The sequence below is a fragment of the Mustela erminea genome, chromosome 6, assembly GCF_009829155.1.
Source record: "Mustela erminea isolate mMusErm1 chromosome 6, mMusErm1.Pri, whole genome shotgun sequence".
Classification (NCBI taxonomy): Eukaryota; Metazoa; Chordata; class Mammalia; order Carnivora; family Mustelidae; genus Mustela; species Mustela erminea.
This window is the reverse complement of record NC_045619.1, coordinates 142,479,174-142,499,961: the sequence shown is the minus strand read 5'-3', so window position 1 is coordinate 142,499,961 and position 20,788 is coordinate 142,479,174. Positions and strand designations below refer to the sequence as shown.

At 57.6% G+C, this 20,788-nt stretch overlaps 1 protein-coding gene and 1 long non-coding RNA gene across 4 annotated transcripts in view; one reads left to right on the top strand and one right to left on the bottom strand.

Annotated features, from left to right (window-relative positions):
- Positions 1–13,749: 13,749 nt before the first annotated feature.
- Positions 13,750–16,476, bottom strand: LOC116594461. The gene is made up of 3 exons (XR_004287235.1): positions 15,721–16,476; positions 15,375–15,481; positions 13,750–14,037 (listed from the first exon to the last, which is right to left on the bottom strand). It is a non-coding gene; the product is annotated as an uncharacterized LOC116594461 (long non-coding RNA).
- Positions 16,477–16,566: 90 nt separating this feature from the next.
- PFKP (phosphofructokinase, platelet) overlaps positions 16,567–20,788 on the top strand; it is a 51,271-nt gene continuing 47,049 nt past the window's right edge. For 2 of the 3 annotated variants that reach the window (XM_032349870.1, XM_032349868.1), the window contains exon 1: positions 16,567–16,771. In XM_032349870.1, coding sequence (XP_032205761.1) covers positions 16,660–16,771 — 112 coding nt within the window. In that variant the 5' untranslated portion in view covers positions 16,567–16,659. The remainder of the gene's footprint in view (positions 16,772–20,788) is intronic. The other variant, XM_032349869.1, reaches the window with a different exon arrangement.

The window sequence follows — 20,788 nt, the reverse complement described above, 5'->3', positions numbered from 1 at the left end:
GGCTCCGTCACGGCCGGAGCGAACCGGCTCGTCATGGTCGGCTTCGGCTCGCGACCTTCCTCCGCAGCGCCGGACTCCGCGTTCTGACCGTTCCGACAGCAGTCTCCCGCCCGGGCGTCTCCGCTCCCAGCTTCTTCTGTGTGTCTTTCCGGTCGGCGCGGAAACAGCGGCGGGCCTCCGAGCGGACGGAGCTCGAGTGCGCGGACATCGTCTGCCCGGCGTAACGCATGCGCGCGCACAGCCAACTGGGAAAACCAGCGGAGCGCCCCGGCGCTTCCGGCCGCGCGCGGCGGAGCGCCCCAGAGCTTCCGGCCGGACACCGCGGAGCGCCCCAGAGCTTCCGGCCGGACGCAGCGGGGCGCCCCAGAGCTTCCGGCCGGACACCGCGGAGCGCCCCAGAGCTTCCGGCCGGACACCGCGGAGCGCCCCAGAGCTTCCGGCCGGACGCAGCGGAGCGCCCCAGAGCTTCCGGCGGGACGCAGCGGGGCGCCCCAGAGCTTCCGGCCAGACACAGTGGAGAGCACCAGAGCTTCCGGCCGGACACAGCGGCGCTCCCCAGAGCTTCCGGCCGGACACAGCGGGGCGCCCCAGAGCTTCCGGCCGCGCGCGGCGGAGCGCCCCAGAGCTTCCGGCCGGACACGGCGGCGTGCTCCAGAGCTTCCGGCCGGACACGGCGGCGCGCACCAGAGCTTCCGGCCGGACACGGCGGCGCGCACCAGAGCTTCCGGCCGGACACGGCGGCGCGCACCAGAGCTTCCGGCCGGACACCGCGGAGCGCCCCAGAGCTTCCGTCCGGACACGGCGGCGCGCACCAGAGCTTCCGGCCGGACACGGCGGCGCGCACCAGAGCTTCTGGCCGGACACGGCGGCGCGCACCAGAGCTTCCGGCCGGACACGGCGGCGTGCACCAGAGCTTCTGGCCGGACACGGCGGCGCGCACCAGAGCTTCCGGCCGGACACGGCGGCGCGCCCCAGAGCTTCCGGCCGGACACGGCGGCGCGCACCAGAGCTTCCGGCCGGACACGGCGCGCACCAGAGCTTCCGGCCGGATGCAAGTCCCAGGTCCAAGTCTGGGGACGCGCACCAGAGCTTCCGGCCGGTATCCCTGGGAAACGGGTCACGGACGAGCCAGTTGAAAGGAAAACAGAGCAAGGTTTGCAGGACCTCTTCTGGGGCTCTCTGAAGTCCTGAGATAAGAAGGCGGAGACGGTGCGGGAGGGAGGGCCGGTGGACCGTGGTGCGGACTGAGGGACGCACGCACGCGTGGGCCCCTTTAATCGCCCACTACAGCGGAGACGCGATTCGGGGAGAAAGGGTCAGTCTGTCAGCGCGTAGCTGTGGAGCCGGGCAGCCTGTTCGTGGCAAATGAGAAAAAAGCAGGAATGACAAAATTTAAGCTCTACCTCACGTATATGTGAAAAAACAACGGAAAGTCAACTGGTTTTTTTTATTTTTTATTTATTTTTTAAGATTTATTTATTTGACAGAGATCACATGCAGGCAGAGAGAGGAGGAAGCAGGCTCCCCGCTGAGCAGAGAGCCCGACGCGGGACTCGATCCCAGGACCCTGAGATCACGACCTGAGCCGAAGGCAGAGGCTCAACCCACTGAGCCACGCACGTGCCCCAACTGTTTTGTTTTGTTTTGTTTTGTTTTTTTCAGATTTATTTTTCTATTTATTTGCGAGCGAGCACACAAACAGGGGAGCAGCGAGGGCAGCCGCCTCCCCACTGAGCAAGGAGCCGGACAGGGACTTGATCCGCAGATCCTGAGATCGTGGCCTGAGCCGGAGGCAGATGCTTAGCCAGCTGAGGCCCCCAGGCGTCCCCTGCGCTCGCTCATGTACTTATTTGCTTGTTCTGTCATGGAGGTGTGGTTGACGGAGCGGCTGCTCAGAAGGCACCAAGCTTCAGCTCTGCAGGAGTGAGTCCTGCGTGTCTGAAGCAGAGCCCGGAGACTGTGGCTCCTAACACTGGGTTCCGTCCTAGCGTGTGGCTAACACGGGTCAGGAGGGGACACCCAGGGCCCTAACCTTCCCATCAGGGGATCACAGATGCAGTCTGACCCCAGACGGCCCCCGAGGCAGGCTCCAGGGCTCCCCTGGCAGGTTCTGGGGCCCTTGTGCCGTGGGCGAGCAGGAAGAGCGGGCACAGCCGGAGGGATGTGGGGAAGTCCTAAGGGGCTGTCAGCAGCTGCGGGTCCCAAACACCAGGGCTCTGCTTCACAAGCTGAGGCCATTTCTGGGACTGAAGTGCTTCTTGGATTTTAATACGCACGCAGTCAGCTGGAGGGTCATGCTGAAGAGAAACCCTGGATTCCGCATCCCTCCGAGGGACGCTGGGTCCCAGGAGCACGAACCACACTTAGAGAAACGGGGCAGAAGGCCGTGAGGACAGATGGAAACACATTCCAAAGCATCATTTCTTCTAACTAATCTCTACAACGTGCAACTTGAGCTCTCGACCCTGAGATCCAGACCTGACCTGAGATCAAGAGTCCGATGCTTAGCCTAATCAACCGAGCCACGCAGGTGTCCTGCAAAGGGTTATTTTTAATACTTTGAGATAAATCTGAAGAATAATATAATATGATATTGTACCACACACCCACATACATGCACATATAAACACACTGCACACTTTCCTGATTGCAATGAAAAACTGAGGCTTTGTCTCACTTGGGGCATCGCGTGGTGCTCAGAATAGAGGCTCCTGATGTTCTTGGCCAAATTTAGCCGCTGGGAGACAGAACCTTGCCAGCTCTCCAGAAATCTATGAACTTCCAAGTCTGCTTGATCAGGATTTTGCTTTCTCAAGATTTCAGCCCCAGTAACACTTATATAAAGCTTATTGATTTGAAATTGCTCTTTACATATGTAGGTATTTTCTAAATTCCAACTTTAGCTAGCTGGGGAAAAGAACAAAGACAATGTACCTAGATTCCTATTGGTTCCCATGTGATAAAAATGGAAATGCACACACATCTCTGTCTCCATGTGTGAGAGTGTCTCCGTGTGGGACAGCGAGGGGGCCACTGGGTCCTATGGACAGCCCCTTCCTTTAGCTTATCTCCACACTGCCTCATAGATGAGCTGGCATTCTCCTCTGCGAACACTGAGACCGTGTCCATCCTGATCTATGTCCTGTATGGTGGGCCTTTGGGGGCCTGGGCCCAGCCTTCCAGCCCTAACCAGAAGGCACAACAAAGCTGGAAAAGAGGAGAGAGGGAGGGAGAGAAGGAGCAGGGGAGCCATTTCCCAAATCAGTACGGGACTCTCAGTAGACTTTTTAACGGCTTTACCGAATAGAAGTCGCTCACACTATTATTTGAAAGCCGGGAAACCGCCAAGAAAGGCTTTCTTGACCTGCGTGCAGGTGGAGCAGGGGTCAGAGGGCAGGCTCACTAACAGGGATGGGCCATACTTCATGCTCGCTTCCTTTCATCGGACGGAACCTGCCGGTCACCACCTACCAAGCTGATGTGGGCAGCAGGACCCAGGGGTTCTTACAAGCAGCAAGGACCCCCCAGCCCTCCCTGCTGCTTAGAAGTGGGTCCCAGGGCAGCCGCAGCCTGTGCCCTGCTCTATGCACTCCTTCCCTTCCTGGCCTTTGGAACTTGCCCAGGGAGCCCACCCCGCCCCTGCAGCCCAGCCCTGGCTGCCTGCTGCCCGCGTGGCCTTACAAGGAAGTCCCTGCCCAGGATGACATCAGCCCTGGGCCCCTGCCCAGAGCCCTGCTGACCTGCTGGCCTCACAGTCACACGTTTCCTTTGTCTTGTCCTTGGTGGAAAGCCACAGGTCCCCACCTAGTGACCATGTCCTTTCCCTGGAAGAGTGGAATGGGCTAAGGTCCAGAAGGGAGGGGGGTCATCAGTGCCCTGCCCTGGGGCTGAGAGTTCGAGTCCATCTGTCCCCGCCCAAGGCACCAGACGGGCAAGGGGGCAGCTCCTGCCTCCAGGGAGAAGCCCTGACTCCACGGGCAGAGAGCACGACACTGTCTTCACCTCTCACTTAGCCGGTCCCCCAACTGTGGGACTCCGCACCAGTGCAGACTGGGAACACGGAGGACCCACCTCCCCCCCACCCTGCATGGTCAGCCCTGACTCCCTCTGCTCTCCCTGCTCTGCCCAAACTGCTCCCCTGCCCTGCCCCTGCGCTCTGTTCTCCCCCTACTCTGTCCCTACTCACCCTGCTCTCTCTGTTCTCCCCGGGTCTCAGGGCACTTACTCTCCCTGCCCCTTCCCTGCTTTCCCTCTTTCTCCTCCTGTCTCCCCCTGCACTCTCTCTGCTACTAGTGCTCTCCCTGTACTCTCCCTCCCTTCATGCCTCCAGCTCTCCCTTCTCCCCCCTACTCTCTCACTGTTCACCCGCTCTCCGCTCTCCGTGTTTCCCCCTGCCCTTTCTGCTCTCCTTGCCTTTGCCCTCCTCTCCCTACAGTCCCCTCACTCTCCTTGCTCTTCCCCTGCACTCCCTCTGCTCTTCCCCTGCTCTGCCTGCCCCTCCCCCCTCTCCCTGGGCTCTCTGTCCTCGTGGCTGCAGCCTCTCCTCACCCCTGCAGACAACTCTTGCTGGCCCCACCTGCGGAGTGGCCCCACACAGCATGCTTTCTCCTACACTCATCCCTCTGCCCGGAATGTTCCCTAACCTCAACTGTGCTCCTAGTCACACGTCACATCGCCATTTCTGGAAGCCAGTTAAGGTCCTGGGACTGGGTTTGACTTTGAGACATCCCACCACAGGTCTGGGCCATGCTTCCTGAGCCCAGGGAGGGTCAGACCCCACCAGGGGAGGGTCGGTGCACTAGAGAGATACCCGCGCAAGATCTGTTGCGGGCCAAGTCCCGGGAAAGGACTATAAGGTTTGTGTCCTTGAAAAATGTCCCTGATCCTGGAAAGCAGGCTGTTCTGCAGCCGGGAGCCTGGCGTTCACGGACACGGGACACACACCGAGTCCTGCTGCTCCTGCTTGTGAAGGCCAGGGACACAGGCCAGCATGCCAATCTGCCATCGTGCAAGTGGCTGTGCAAACCTGTGCCTGCACGCGTCCCGCCCCCCCCCCCACACACACACACAGGGCAACTTCCAGGCAACCAGTCCGGGAAGACAGGGAGCTTGAACGAGATCTCGATGCTCATCAACACCTTCTGGAGTTGGCCATCTCAGGGAAGATCTCCCGAAGCACGTCTCACTGAACGTCACCCATTTGCTCCTATAATCACAGTCATTTCTGGAATGTCACCAAGCCAAAGCTAAGAAGGTGTGAAAATAAGCTCTCAGCAAAACAGCCTCATTTCTAAAATGGAAAGTCAAGAGCAGAATCAGAACAGCCTGAGAATGGTCACGATCTAGAAAAAGGGGAGCAGCCTGAATGGTGCCAGCCCCTCTCCAAAATCCTGCAAGGGAAGGCTCCGGAGAGTCCGTCCCCGATCTTCCGGCAAAAGGGATCAACGGTTCTTCTTTTCCTTCTGTCTCTCTGTTTCTCTCTGTGTGTCTCTGTCTCCCTGTCTTTCTCTGTCTGTCTCTCCTGTCAACACGTGAGTGGGAGAGTCCATGAAGATAACCCGGCACTCTTTTTGCTCATCCGCACGTACCCAACTGCCCTCTGATTCGCACATTGGTTTCCAGTGGTTCTGCCCACCTGCAGACGCCTACCTACTTGTGAGAGCTCCTGCTGTATTATTTCTGCGATTCCAAATCACTAGACATCAAGAGGGAAAAAAATCTGCAAAACCCATCATCCAAGCAGGGAGACTTGATGGTGAAACAGAATGTGAGCGTCGCGCCCTGCCCAGAGCCCTGCTGACCACTAGTGGGCGTGCAATTTCCATGTCAATACCTACACTTTCCACTCCCAGTTGGTTCTTCTTACTTTAATTGTGTGCTTTACTTTTTGGTGGTTTGCCTTTAAAAAAAAAAAAAGAGAGAGAGAGAGAGAGAGAGAGAGAATAAGTTTTTAAAAGAAAGTTTCTGAACCCTCTCCTGAGGTCGGAATCTTGGAGCTAAGTGGGAGACCAGGAGCCAGGCAGCCCCAGATCCGGGCCTCCTGCGCCAGGACCAGGCGGCCAGTGCGGGGACAAAGGTTCCTGTGTGCGGCTCCACCGGCCCGCGCGCCCGGAAGGCACTGTGTGCCAGCCAGAGAGGCAGAGATCAAGTGAGGCAATGACACAGAGTGGCCTTGGAGTGGAGTTGAGGCTCATGGGTCACGGTAATGAGGTTCGAATCACGAGATTCTGCTCTAGGAGATCAGAGACTCTGGTATTGAGCAGCGAGCAGACCTCCCTCGGTGTCCCCAAGGGTCAGAGACACAGTGAGTGCTGGCATCCCGGATCAGACTGAGCATTCAGATTACCTGGGACCCCCGTGGTCTTCGCTAGAGGAGACCCGATGAATCAGCATCGTGTTCCCAGGACTAATTACACCTGTCTGCAGAATAACGTTATCTCCCTTGCTCACAGCAATGCTTATCTGCTTCCTGCCCTTCTGGGTGGTTCTGCGCCCCCTATCCTCATGCTGGCATCAAAGTGGGGCAGGAAGCAGAGCAGACAGGTGTAGGATATGGCTGAGCACAGCTACAGAGCCCAGGAAGTCTGGAGCACGATAAGGAGATAACAGAAAGGAGGAGGCACAGCAGAGAGAAGTTCTAGTCTCAGTGCTGGCTGGACTGGCCAAAGTCCGGGGCCTTTCCCCAGACCCACCAGCTAAGCACTTGCTTTTGGGGGGACGTTACTGAAAGCAGGTTTCATGGCTTACTACTGACGGTTTGCCAAATTAAAAATAAATGGGAGCAGGCATGCATGCAGATAAAAGGAAGCAAGTGGGTGTCCCCTAGTGTTGAGTCCTTCCGGGCACGAGGGTCACAGTCTGGCTTCCTGTGCAGAGGCCGGCTGCAAGAGCCAGACTGGTCCCAGGTGCACTTGACCGTGGGAAGAACTTTCTCTCTCCCTGCCAGTAGCAACGGCAGGGACCTCTCCTTTCCTCTCCAAGACTCTTTAAGCAAAAAGATAATAAAATAAAGAATCAAACTACTAGATAATTGAACAACTAGAACAAGACTTGTATTTAAAGAAGGGAGTCTGCAATGTCTTTCTGGCATTGACGGCAGACGGCGCTGGGCCCCTGAGCTCAGTTGAAGGGCAAATACTGAGGAAAGAAGTTAGGGAGGAAATAATTCTACCCCATAATAGCAGTGGAGGGAGGGGGGCTTCCGTATTGTTTTTTCCTGTATAAAACGTGGAGCGGGGGGCGGGGGAGATGCTCGCCCCGTTTGTTCAGTTACTGAATTCCCTCTCTCGGCAGCCCACTGCCCGCGGGTGCTGTGAACAGATCAGATCTTGGCAGGCGTGGCGAGTCCCAGGAGGCAGTAATTCTGAGTCAGGGTGCGACAGACCACACACAGCAGGTCCGGATCCTGACGGGCTCAGAGACGGCGGAGCACCTCTGGTCAGAAGCGTCACCCCGGGCTCGGGCGGGGAAGGGCGGCATCGCGGGGGCAAAGACCCAGGACTGGGGTGCATCTGCCCGTAAGTGTGTTTGGACTTCCTTTTCCTGGCCATGTTCAGAACACCTTGCACCGTCGGTGGTTAATTTCTTTCTTTCTTTCTTTCTTTTTTTTTTTTTTTTAAGGTTTACTTATTTATTTGAGATGCGGGGAGAGGCAGACGGAGAAGGAGAGAACTCAAGCAGACTTCCCGCTGAGAGAGTGGAGCCGGGCTTGGCGCTCCATCTCACGACCCTGAGATCATGACCTGAGCTGAAACCAGGAGTCCGGTGCTCAGCCGACTGCGCCGCCCAGGCGCCCCTGTCAGTGGGCGGTTGCAACTTCAGCCTCCCCTAAGCAGTTCCAGAGGATGAGTAAGAGATGAGGCCGCGCAAGCCATGCAGTTCTAGGCCTGAACAACCATCCCCCCCGCCCCCGCCCCCACCTCCGGGTCCTCCTTTATCCAGTGTGGAAGATGGGTTATGTGGTCCTAAAACCCTTCCTACTCTCTAGGAGTTTCTGGGAGCACACGGTTTCCTGACGGATCAGCCTAAAATATAAGCAGCAGGTACACGCCAGAGAGCGTCCTATTCTGCTCATGGAACACAAAACGCGAGCTCAAGCTCTGGAGACAGACCATAGTCCCCGGCTGTGAGCAAGTCCAGACTTCAGAGGGCCAAGCCTCTCTGCAGCTCCCTCTGCTGTCATTTCCTAAGGATCTTCTAGAGTGCCTCACGCTCCCCAGTGGAGACCTGGATCTTGCCATCACATCAGCATTCCACGCAGCAGGAAGAGGGAAAAGGCTGGTAGTCGCACTTGTTTCAGGCGGCCTTTCTGAAGGTCCTCCTCACCGATCCAGCTTGCATCTCCAGAATAGGGTCACATGGCCAGGCTAGGCCGATGGACAGAGACACCGGGAGGAGCCCTCCTTTGCTGGGCCGGCCAATGTGGTTAGTTAGAAGACACGGTGGAATCAGTTAGCTGCATTTGCTTTTGAGTTGCATCTTGAGGGTGGGGTGGGGGATTCATGGATGTCCTGGGAGAGTATTTCCAGCTCGGGCCACATAGAAAAGTATGGGGTCTATCTGTGGGATATTGCATGATCTGCCCTCACCTTGCTGAAAACTGTGCTCGTAAATGTTTCCTTTCTCTCTCTCTCTCTCTCTCTCTCTTTCTTTCTTTCCGAATTTGGAAGGTTTGTAGGTCAACTGTATGTAATCGTGAGACACTTTGTTTTCTTGGGGCGCTTCGCGGGGAGTCGGGGAGAGAAGCCTAAAGCCCCAGTGGGGGCGGACGAAGACAGAGGCTCTGCAAGCCTGGAAGGAATCAAGGCAGACTCTTCTGGGGTCCTGAAGCTGTCGCCTCGCAGCTGCGGCGTAAAGGCTGTGGGTTCGGGTGAGCGTCCGTGCTCCGAGAGCTCTTCCAGGAACTGTCCTGAGCAGGCCTGAATCTTTAGTGCAGGGACACGTGCTGCCTTCCTGACACCAGGGGGATCTCCTATCTGACAGAGGGCAGGGGAGGAATCAGGGCTTCCTGAGGGCTTTCTCCTCCAGAAATCTCTGGGGCTCGGGAAGCAGGTGGCCCTAATCCAGGGTAATGAAAGCAAAACAGGGACCCGGCATTTGGGTGGAAAGAGAAACCTTGACGTTTACGACCTTTATTTGGCATTTCATGTGCCACCCAGCGAGAGATGAAGTATGGGCTTCTCGCAGAAGCTGGGAGGGGAGGGGACCCCCAAGCTGGCTGCTCCCGGGAGACGGTGAGTGCTCTGTCTTCACGGGCTCGGTGCGGAAGGGCGGCTGACAGCAACAGGACCCCAGCAGAGAGACGGTCTGGGGGCGCGGGGAGGGTTAGGAAGCAGCGCCTGGCCCCTTATGGCAGCAGAGAAACCAGACCAAGTGGAGGGACGGCTTTTGGAAGCTTGCTGGTTAGCTGGTGATGTGGGCAGACCCCGACGGTCAGGGAACGTTTCCAGACAGTCGAGGTCCCAAAGCGGGGGGGGCAGGGGAATGAGCTTCTGAGTCCGGCGAGCTTCTCCTTCCTCCCTGCCCGCCTGGGTGCGTCTCCCGCCTCTGCCTCTGTCCGTCTGCAGCCCTCCACTCTCCTAGGCTAAGCAAGCTGACGTGGGCGGCCCCAGAAATGGCCTTTCACTGGGGCCAGCGGGGGCCCGGAGGGCTGTGCCCAGGGCAGTGAGCTGCGGGTGCTGCACCCGGGAAATGGGGCTGGAGCCCCTCGGCACGCGGGCTGTCCGATCCCATGTGAGGAGGGACCCCACTGGAGGAGAGACCCCACTCGAGGAGGAGCGAGCGGGAAGTGGCTTGTGTAGGAGGCGAGGAGCGCACGCCCCGTGGCAGAGACGTCAGCGGCCAGTGTGCTCCACTGTGAAGTGCTTCTAAAGAGAGGAGGAAAGGCCCAGGCGAGTGCCCCGGGGCCAGAGAGGGCTCATAAGGGATCCGTGCCTCAGGAGCATTCCCATGCCCCCTCTCAGCGGGAGAAACCCAGAGCTCTGAAGTCGCTCTCAGGTGGCAGGGGACCGGAAGGGAGTCTGAGCATAAATGGCCAATGTGGTAACAGACTCAGGCCCAGGACCCCCGGCTTCGTCCCCAGGGGGCAGGGCCCTGTCCCTTTTTGGCCCGGGCTCAAACACCACCAGCCAGGCTTGGCCTCCTAAGATAAGAGGGGGTGCCGGTGGGCAGCCAGGACCGTTCAGAAGCCAGAGATGTCTGCTCCTTGGGCCTGCAACCCCGGCTCTGCCCTCCAGCCGTCAGCCCTGGGCCAGCGCTGGCCACTCCCCTGGCCCAGGAGTCCCCTCAGATGTTTGCAGCATGTGTTGGTCCCACGAGCATATATGTACTTCAGGGCGGAGGAGGTCTGTGGCTTATATCAGAATCTTGGAAACTTTATCCCAACTGTTAAAAACTCCCATGGGATAGGGTGTCTGGGTGGCTCAGTGGGTTAAAGTATCTGCCTTCAGCTCAGGTCATGATTCCAGGGTCCTGGGATCGAGTCCCGCATCGGGCTCTCTGCTCAGCAGGGAGCCTGCTTTCCCCTCTCTCTCTCTCTGCCTGCTGCTCTGCCTACTTGTGATCTCTGTCAAATAAATAAATAAAAATCTTTAAAAAGAAAACAAAACAAAACAAAAACTCCCATGGGATGCTGGCCCGTGCCTCTAACACGCGCATGCTTGCAAGAAAATGGGTTATTGTGGTTCTCTCGGTTTTATGACATTTCAGACCCTTGGCCCTTGAAGGCCCTGGGGCATGCATTCTCTCAATTCTGATAAGGAGCCCTACAAACTGGGCAGTATACACCCAAACTTCCAAGCGCCAACAGAGGACAGAGGTCGGCAGAGGCAGTTGGCAGATCAGTATTCAGACGGAGCATCTCACAGCTCATGGGGAACACGTAGTTAATCGGGCAGTGAGTCCGAGCCAAGGTGCTCCGGAGAAACAGAACTGATGGGATGTCCTTACACACATCCGGGGCGGTTTCTCATATGGGATTGGCTCAGGCAGCTATGGACACTGAGATGTCCCATGATGTCCCATGTGTAGACGGCAGGTCCAGAAAAGCCGCGAGTGTGATTCTAGTCCAAACCCAAAGGCCAAGGACCAGGAGTGCAGGAGAACAGTGTGTCCCAGCTCAAGCGGAGAGAGTAAATTCTCATTCCCTCTGATGAGGGAGCAGGAGGCTGGCTGAGGATGGAGCAGGGGCTGGCGCCTTGCACCCCCTCTCCACCCGCTCCCCTTGGTAATATGTGTGACATTCCACAGGCACCCCTGACTGCCCTAAAAGAGGAACAAATAGTTAACTTGCAGAGATCACAGTCCTGCAAGGCAGGAGTCTCTCTTGGTTTACAAACGACCTTGAGATTTACAACAAAGAAGTTGCCTTATCAATAGCCCAATTTCCAAAGATACATAACTCAGTTCCTCAAGCCCTAACGTCACCCTCCCCTCCATAAAAAAACCGAAGGAGACGGAGGTAGAAGGAAAAGTAAATAAAGTTAAATTTCTTTTAAAACCTAAATCTCACTAACAAGGACGTTTGATAGCAGGAATGTAACATTCCACCAGGAGACTCCCAATTGTCTTTATGTTAGTGCCTCATTAGAGGGAAAGTGGCCTTGGCTTGATAGTAACCAGGCCTTCAATATCCTGACAGTCTTCTTTACCCCAATAGCCCTTCTGAACAACCCTTTGTCCTCACCTACCCAACTCCTGTGTATATAACCAGCCACTCCTCACAGGCCCTGGGCAGCCGCATCTCTGCCTGCCCACGGGTCCTGTCCCCATGCTCTAATAAACCACCTTTTTGCACCAAAGATGTCTTAAGAATTCTTTCTTTAGTCGTCAGCTCCGAACCTCACCCCACCGAACCTGACTTAGGTTCTGGAACTTCATCATTTTTTACCAAAGGGAGTGGGTGGAGAGGGGGTGCAAGGCACCAGCCCCTGCTCCATCCTCAGCCAGCCTCCTGCTCCCTCATCACCTCTGCTTTTCTCTTCGGGAGGCGACGGGTTGAGCCCCCCGACATCTGGGGGGGAGATCTGCTTCTCTGATTTCGCTAGAGTCAAATGCTAACCTTAGCCAGAGACATGCCCAGAGTCCTGTGTAACAGAACGTCTGGCTCGGCTCGTGAAAGTATCCATCACTCTGTCACGTGGCTAGAATCCCAATCGCCTTTTCTAACTGGGGGTTCCCCCTATAATGTATGCTTCAGGACGACCGTTCCTCTGGCCCTCTGCTTTCTGAGGGAAGAAGCGCCAGCAAGCACGGGAAGGCTCAGATGATGTTCCTCGGGGACAACAGACCCACCCCTCCAGCTACTCACCGTGGACGCCGCGTGCTTGGCTGTGGCCTCCTGTCACACTCACCGTGTTGGAAGGATGGGGACGTCCCCGTGAGCCAAACTGCACCAGTGTGCCTCGAAGGACCTGAAGTTAGTCAGCGAGAGGCTCCCGGTTACTGACGGAGATGCCCAGAGGGTCAAAGCTCTGAACTACACACACTTGGAGAACTAGTGGGACTGTTTCCCGGCTCCATCCCCTCCCCCCATCTCTAGATAGCCTTGGAGAGCATCCAACTGTTCTATATATAACTTAAAGCTTAGCTGTCAGACGCAGAGCAGAATTATTTTTAAATTTGGACAAGGACTCTGAGGGATACCCGGCCCAGGGAGGCAGGGGTGCTGGCCGCATTCCCTAGTTTAGCGGATGACTGAGCGTTGGTGCGTGGACTTTCCAAGTTCTAGGAAAGAGGAGAGGGACCTTGAGGCCTGCAGAAAAGGCAAGACCATGGCATGTGGTTGCAGATTAGCTCAAAGTGAGCCGGACGCCTGGAAGGGAAGGAAATTGCCAAGATGAGAGGCAGCGTTAAAGCTCACAGTCCGGAAGGACCGGGACCCTTCCTCCAGCCGCCCAGAAGAAAACAAATCCTGCCAGCAGCCTGGGGGGGCGGGGGGGGGGGGTGTGAGGAGCAGAGCCTTCCCATGAGCCTCCAGACCCCCAGCCCACACCGGCTGTCGCCTGTGGCAGGCTCTGGGCAGGGGCCAGCCCAGCCCGCCTGCATTCCTGGCCCTGGGACAATTCTCCCTGTGATGGAAGCGTGTGCTGGTAATTTTTAGGCAGCAAAGGAGAAATTGCGCACATGTCCTGTCCTGCTGGAGATAAGCAATGCAGTCACTGTGATGAAGTTCTAGAACCTAGGTGAGGTTTGGTGGGCTGAGGTCCGGAGCCGATGACCAAGAAAGAATTCTTGAGACATCTTTGGTGCAAAATGGTGGTTTATTAAAGCCCGGGGACAGGACCCGTGGGCAGGAAGAGCTGCTGCCCCTGGTGAAGGAAGGGATTGGAGGTTTCAAAGGAGTTTTCACATGTTAGGGAGGGTCTACAAGGTGGGGGCGGGGGAGGCCTTGCCCTTATGGCCTGATAAATGTCGACTTTAGGTCAGGCACTAACATCAAGATAGCTGGGAGATTCTTGGTGGGGTGTTATGATCCTGCGTTCATTTACTTTCCCTTCTACCTCAGCCTCATCCAGTTTATGGTGGGGAAGGAGACATTAGGGCTTCAGGAACCGAGAGTTATTTGCCTCTGGAAATCTGTGCTATTGATAAGGTAACCTCCCTGTTTAGGTCTCTAGGACATCTGTAGAGCAAGGGAGATTCCTGTTCTGCAAGACTGCGATCCCGGCAAGTTAACTATTTATCGTTTTATGGCAGTCAGGGGTGCCTGAGGAATGCCACACAGATTACTACGGAGGGGAGCGGGTGGAGGCGGGGGTGCAAGGCGCCAGCTTCTGCTCTGTCCTCAGCCAGCCTCCTGCTCCCTCATCAACTGAGGCGTGCAGTCATCCCCTCTGTATCAGAGATTCTCTTCCAAGGCCAAAGTTACAAAAAGGAAAACAACAACCCCCCCCCCCCCAAACCATCCAGTTGCAGGGGTTGAAGAACTATTAAAACATATACCGCAAGAGATGAAGAAAGGAGACGTCTCTGTCTCCCCACATTCGCTGGCGGCCTCTGCACACGGTATTCTGATACACCGAGCAACGGGTCAGGGCTCTGCGGCGCAGCTCGGGGAGAGAGATGGGTGACCCTCCTGAGCTACAACTCTGCACACACGGACCTTAGCTTTTGCAAAACAGACAGAACCTTGGGCATCTGACGAATCTCAATCTTACTGTTTTTTAATTAACTCTCACATATTAATTCCAAAACAATACTTGTTGGTTGCAGAGTAAGAGAATACCCATAATAAGCAAAAGAAAGAGAATGGAAATATCTAGATCTGTTACATACACGTGCACACACGTGTGCACGCACATGTGTGGGCTCACGGCATTTGCCTCTTGCGGATAGATCCGGGACATAGTTCCATGTCCGTGAATGTTTAGACTCATAATAGTAACAACAACTGAAACTTATTCCAGTCTATGATTTTAGCCATCGCCTACTTAGCCCACCGGCAGGACTGGGCTCCACTTATGTTTTCTATATTACAGACAATTCAATGACTGATGGCCAATCTCTAACTTAACAGCACAAAATTACCACTTGTATAAGAAGTTAAAGGCCTTTGGGCTAAGGCAGAATTCAGCCTTCCCTGAGGTTTTAAATGCAGGATGCTCTGGGAAGGAGCGGGTGATTCTAGAGCACGGGTCCTGGGCTGGGGGTGCAGGTCCTCGGGGTGCAGCCTGGTTCTCCTCCCCTGCCCTGGGAGAGTGAAGGGCACCTGCCCCCCACCCCAAAAAGGCCCAGGGATCCTTTCCAGCCGCCCCTGCGCTGCTCAGACTCAATCCATTGGAGCAGTCACTCTCAGAACCATCAGAACACAGGAGGAGCTTGTTAAAAAAAAAAAAAAAATTGCATATTCCCTGGTTGTGTGCCAAAGCTGGACTTTGGTGGTTCTGGTGGGGCTGGGAAAAACCAGGCCAGGGTCGTTCTGATGGCCATGGGGTTGAGGGGTTCACCAATAATACTGGTCAGGAGAGGTCAGACCTCCAGCTTTGTGTAAGGCAGGCATTTCTTTCTGTCTTACAATAAATTTTTGATGCTCAAAGAGCTGAGCGAGAGGATCCGGTGTAGCTGGGATGAGGCAGGCGCGGACTCTGGGTACTGCCATCTTTTGGCGGGGGTGGCCCTGAGCAGATAGCTTGTTGGTTCTGCTATTACAGACGTCTCAGGTTAACTCCGCAAGTCCTGCCTTGAGCTCTTTTTCCCTCTTGTATCCATCAGACAAACATTTATTGAGCCTCTATCTGTAGGCTGAGGCCCGGTGCCATCCCTACCATGAACTGTCAACGGGGCATCTCTGAAACTCTTCTTGGGGTAACCTGCACTCCAAGCACAGTGCTGGGTGCCTGGTGACCCTAGGCCCCTGAAAGGGATGGGCTCCATACCCGAAGCAGGTAACTGGCATTGAGCTGAGCTCTGTGAAAAGTCCGCTGGTCCTTCATCCTTCCGCCATGATACTGGGTACGAATGTTTTCGGTTTGGAGATTCCAGGCTGACAACACAGGTACAAGTTGGTTTCCTTAGGTAAGAACTTAGATCTAATCTCCCCAGCCAAATCTTTCCTGCGCACTCCTCCCCGCCCCTCCCCCCCCACCGGCCCCACTGGCTTCTTAGCATCCAGGTCCAGCTGACAGTGTCACTCAGGCCATCTCCAGGGTCACTTCCTGCTCCTCCTCTAGCAGGGGGGTAAGGAGGGTCAGGCCCAGGGCTTGATGGTCCCCAGTCACCGACCCTCACTTTTGCCACCAGCTGGAGCATCCGCTGCAAGTTCCCACAACCTCAGGGCGCAGGTGAAACCTGGGGAAACGAGAAAAAGATGGGGCGCCCGCAGTTCCGAGCGCCTCTGGGGGAAGGAATCCTGCTCGGAGGGTTTCCCTTGGGGTTCTGTTTCCCTAATAGTTGCTGGCCCAGCGCCCCCCACCGACCGCGCTCCCTTCCACGCTGCGATCCCGCCTGCCCAGGATGCTCCGCCCACCTGCGGTACGGTTCAGCCACCTGCTGCGCTCTCTCCACCCCGCGCCCCTACCCCGGAGCGCTCTCGTACCTGCAAAGCTCCCACCCACCTGTGGTGCTTTTCCCTTTCACCTGAGACGCTCCCTACCCAGCTCGGGTGACGTCTGCCCCCTGCGAGGCTCCTCCCAGCGGGGTACTGCCGCCACCTGCGGCGCTCCCCGCCACCCGCAGAGCTCCCACAATTACGGTGACCCGCCCACCTAAGACGCTCCGCCCACTTGCCATGCCTTTCTTTCCCCCGGGGGTGCTCCCGAGCGGACCGTGATCCTCCTCCCACCAGCGCGGCGCCCTCCCCTGCAGCACTGCCCCTCTGAGACGGTCCGTCCCCCCCCCAGGCTGTGGCGCTCCCCTTCTGAGCTACTCCCGCCCACCTTCTGCGCTGGGTCCTCCCGTTCCCCTCGTAGCTCCCCCCCCACCTGTGGTGTCCCCCACCCTGGAAGCCCCCCCACGGCCGAGTTCCCCGACTGGCCCGCGGCGCGCTCCAGCCCCGCCCGTCGCGCCGGCCGGCACCCCCCCCCCACCCCGCCCCGGAGCCCGCCCTTGGCCGGCCATTGGCGCGCGCCGAGCGGGCGGGGCGGACGGTTCTGAGTCGCGGCGGCGCGGGCGGGGGCACTGCCTGCTGAGCACCCGCCCCAGCACAGTCTCGGCCTGCTCGCCATGGACGACGACGATGTCGCCAACCGCAAGGTCTCCTTCCGAAAGTGCCTGGAGCACCTCTCCGGGGCCGGCAAGGCCATCGGAGTGCTGACCAGCGGCGGGGATGCCCAAGGTGCGCGACCGCCTGACCGGGCTGGGGCATGAGTGATGGGAGGAGGGAACGGGAAGAGGCGACGGGGTCCCGGGGCAAGCGGGGACACGCGATGGGAGCCCCAGGAAGAAGCGAGGAGGAGGGGGTACTGCGGGTCCGAGCAGGGTGGGGGAGAAACCCGGCGCCCGGGAACCGCAGGGTACCTTCCGGGGCAGGAGTGGGCGGTGCAGCCTTGGGAGGAGTCGCTGCGGTGGGGATGGGGGAGTCAGGAGAAGGGAAGAATGTGGCCTTAGGATCCTTTATCTGGAAGACCACTTACCCCCCCCCCCCCCGCCCTCCACGTTTAGTTTTTAAATTGAGACTAGCGCTGGGGTCTCCTGGACGGTCCTCGGAAGTAATTTCTCGTCCGAGTCGTAGCGGGGGCCGACACCCCTGGGAAGCTTGGGAGTCGCGCGGCCACCTGGATGCCCCGGCCCCCACCCCGCCCGCACCGGGTGGAAGCAACGGCTGGGTCCCCGCCGCGAGCCCCGCGGATTCGCGAGTCCCGCGGATTCGCGTCCCCCGCGCGGCGCGGGCGGGGTCCCCGCTGTTGCAGGGGTGGGGCGCGGTGGGGGCTCGCGGGGACCCCGCCCGGGACGCCCAGCGGCCTCGTTTCCGCTGGAGGCTTTTTAAAAGGTTTCCGCCGCTCTCCTGGCAAAACCGAAAACTGAAATGGGTCACTAGGCCCGCCTCGCCGGCCTCCTCTGGCTGGGAAGGACCAGGAAGCGGGGACTCCGGGATGTCACCAGCACCCCGGGCGCGGAGTCCAGCCTTCCTCCCCCCACCATGTGGAGGCAGATTTGGAGGAGGAGGAGACCCAAGCCCAGGGCTCGCGGACACCCAAAAAGAGTATCTAAATTTGAAGGAGGGGGTGACAAGGCCACGCCCGGGCTCCTGGCGCTGCGGCACGTGGGGCCACAGGGATTCCCAGGCGGTGGGGTTTCCTGATCCTGGTAAATTCCTGGAAGGGGTGAGCCGCCCGCTAGAGAGTGGATCTCCGCTTTGCAGGCGGACGCGTCCCCGGAGCCCAAGATCGCCCAGGCTGGAGACGCCTCCCCGAGCTGCGTTTGGTTTTTCTTTCCTCTTCCTCCTATCCCCGGTGCCTGATTTTTCCAGGTTTCCCGGCCACACCGGGTGGAGGGATGCTCAGGAGCTGCACCCGGCGCCCTGGCCCACCGCCCACCGCCCCCCGCCCCGCGCGCGCGTGACCTTGCTTTTGCCCTTGAGCCAGGCGGGGCTGACGCGGGGGCGGCAGGTTGGGGCGCTGTAGCCGCAGCCCCGCCCGCCGCGCGCCTACGTGATGCCCGGCCAGTCGTCTCCTGTGCGCCCTGCGCCCTTGGCCCTTGGCATCTGGCACCCGGCGCCGCGCGTGCAGGCGGTGAGGGATGGCGCTCAGACGCCTGCCGCTTCCCAGGAGCCTGAGTCCCCGGCGAGACCCGCCTCGTCCTGTTGAGGGCGGGACCGCGGCGCCAGTCCCCGCCCCCACTCCGAGGGCCCCCTTTGCGTCCGCTTCCGCGAGGGGAGCCTGGGAAGCGAGGCTGTTCTGTCTGAGCCGGTGTTCTAGTAGTGAGCCCCGATGTAAACATTCCGGAGGAGGGGAATGTTGTGATAGAGCTAAGGCCCGGATTGGGAAAATGCAGTGAAACAGAGGATGTCGCCCACGTGACTCTAATGAACACCCAGAGGTGTGCCACGTGGAGTCCTGGTGGGGTCGTGGTGCGGCCGAGAGTGGCTTCCCTGTCACACAGCGAGCGCAAGGCGCGAAACGCACATGCATCTGGAGACCTGCCCCAGCACGAGCTAGGAAGCATCTTGCCTGAATCTTAATCTGGGCCTTGGTAGTGCAGCGTTGGCAAAGGAAGAGGAACTAGTCTCTGAACCGCCCGGCTTCAAGGCTTTCACAGTTACTCGACAATTAAAGTGCTGCTGTGTCTGTTGAAAAAAAAAAATTGTGTAAGAGTCCACTCGTAGGGATCTGTTTCGGAGAGTTTGCTCAGCTACCTGGTGATGTTGTGTGGGCACCCGAGATGATGACCTGACCTGCAGAATCAGCCTTTTCTGCCCCGGAGCTCGGCTCAGCCCTTGGGAGTGGTTCCAGCAGAGGCCGTCTGTGCCCCTGTCCTCTGCTCGGTGGAAGATGATCCTCCGAGAATCCAATCCCATGGGAAGCCCGCTTGGCACGGGAGGTGCCCATCTGGGTGGCCCAGAGAGAGCCCTGTGCCCTCACCTCACCGTGGTGCAGGGAAGGCCTCTGACTTGGGGTTTTCTTGGACTTCGTGCAGAGTGTGATGCCCTGCTTTCTTCCGGTCTTAGACCTGTGGAGCATCTGGGTGTATGTCCCGCTGAGGAAGCTCATCTCGACCTGGGCCCGGGGTCTGGTCTCAGCGGCCGCGCATTCGCAGGCCCCCTCAGCAGGGTCGTTACTAGAGATGTGCCTGAGACACTCAGCTCTTTTCTTTTGCCATATTTAGCCTGATTCCACGTTCCCTCAGGATGTGTTCTCCCTGCTCTAGGGAGAATTTTGCTCCTACCTGAGACCCAGGGGAGCAGCATCTACAAGTCTTAATGTCGGGGTTTCCAATCAGGCCTGAAATTTTGGTCAGATTCCCCGGGGCAGGGGTGGGGGGGGTGGGGGGGTGGGGTGCATAGCTACTACTTGTTGGGCTCGTTCTGTGTACCAGGAACTTTACTGTTCTCTCCAGGCCTGGTCACCTTGCTCCCAGATATGTCGTCTTCGTTTTGAAGGCGGGAGGAAGAGCTACAAAGACATAAATGACCTGGTTCGGGTCACACAGCTCATGTGTGGCGTTGGGCAGAATTTAAACGAACTTCTGTCCGATTTCAGTCCCGGGGCCTTCCCAGTAGGCCATGCTCTCCAGGGGCCTTGTAAAATGGAAGTCCAGGTGTTCAAGATTTTGTTTTTATACGTGTGTACTTATCAGAGAGACAGACAGAGGAGGAGCCTAGCGGGAAAGAGAGAAACCCAGGTGGGCTCCCTGCTGAGGGCAGAGTCAGAGGACCCTGAGATCATGACCTGAGCCAAAAGTCAGACGCGAAACTGATGAGCCCCTCAGGTGCCCCCGGGTGATTTCCAAGCAGCTTTGATAGTGGAGCAGAAAACACCTTTTTGTAGGGAAAGCCTTAGGTCAGCTGAAGCCATGCAACCCTTGACACCAGAGTGATGAAGGGCTTTGTTTTCCAGTCGAATTTAGTTACTGTTAAAATACAAAAGAAGAAAATTGTGCTCTCTGTTCAACTGCCCCAGCCCCACCCACTAAGGAAGACTATTTCTAGGAGTGATTATTTTTCTCATTCTTTGGGTGTCTTCTGCTGTCATAAGGCATCTCTGCAAGTTTAAACGGATTTTCCACCTTGCTGGACAGGCAGCCTTTCCATGACTAAGTAGCCACCCTCAAGCGAGATTGTGTCATTCACCAAAAATGATTCACGGGCGTGGACACTGACTGTGGGCTCAGACGAGAAGGTGGAGAAGTCGGGTGCCCCCAGCGAGCATCACAGCAATGAATTGTAAAGTCCTCTTTGCCCGAGGCAAAGCAAACAGGACCGTAGTCTCCAGAGAGTTCACATAAATTGAGTCTCGGTTGGTCTTTAAAAGGATGGCAGGAGCCACTAACATTTGCTGGCGGCGGGCGCCGTGCTCAGGTGCGGTGACGCGTTCCCCATTCCCGAGGGAGCAGGCGGGCTTTACGAGGGACTGGCTTCCTGGAGTTCCAGGTGGCAGCCCGGGCCGGGCCAGGAGGCCTCGGAGAGCATGGGAGGTCGTCTTCAGTGCCTTTCTGGTGTCCAGCGGGTCCTCGGCGTGAAGGATAGCTCCCCCTGAATCTCTAGGGCCACTCCCTTTCATAAAATGCGGGCTGACTGCCATTCTGGCTCCTTCCTTTCCTCATTAAGTCATTTCAGGGACTTGAGCCTTCATTGATCAAGAGCAGCCTTCTATCTGCAGAGCAGTATCTGGGAGTGGCTAATGGCTCAAAGCTT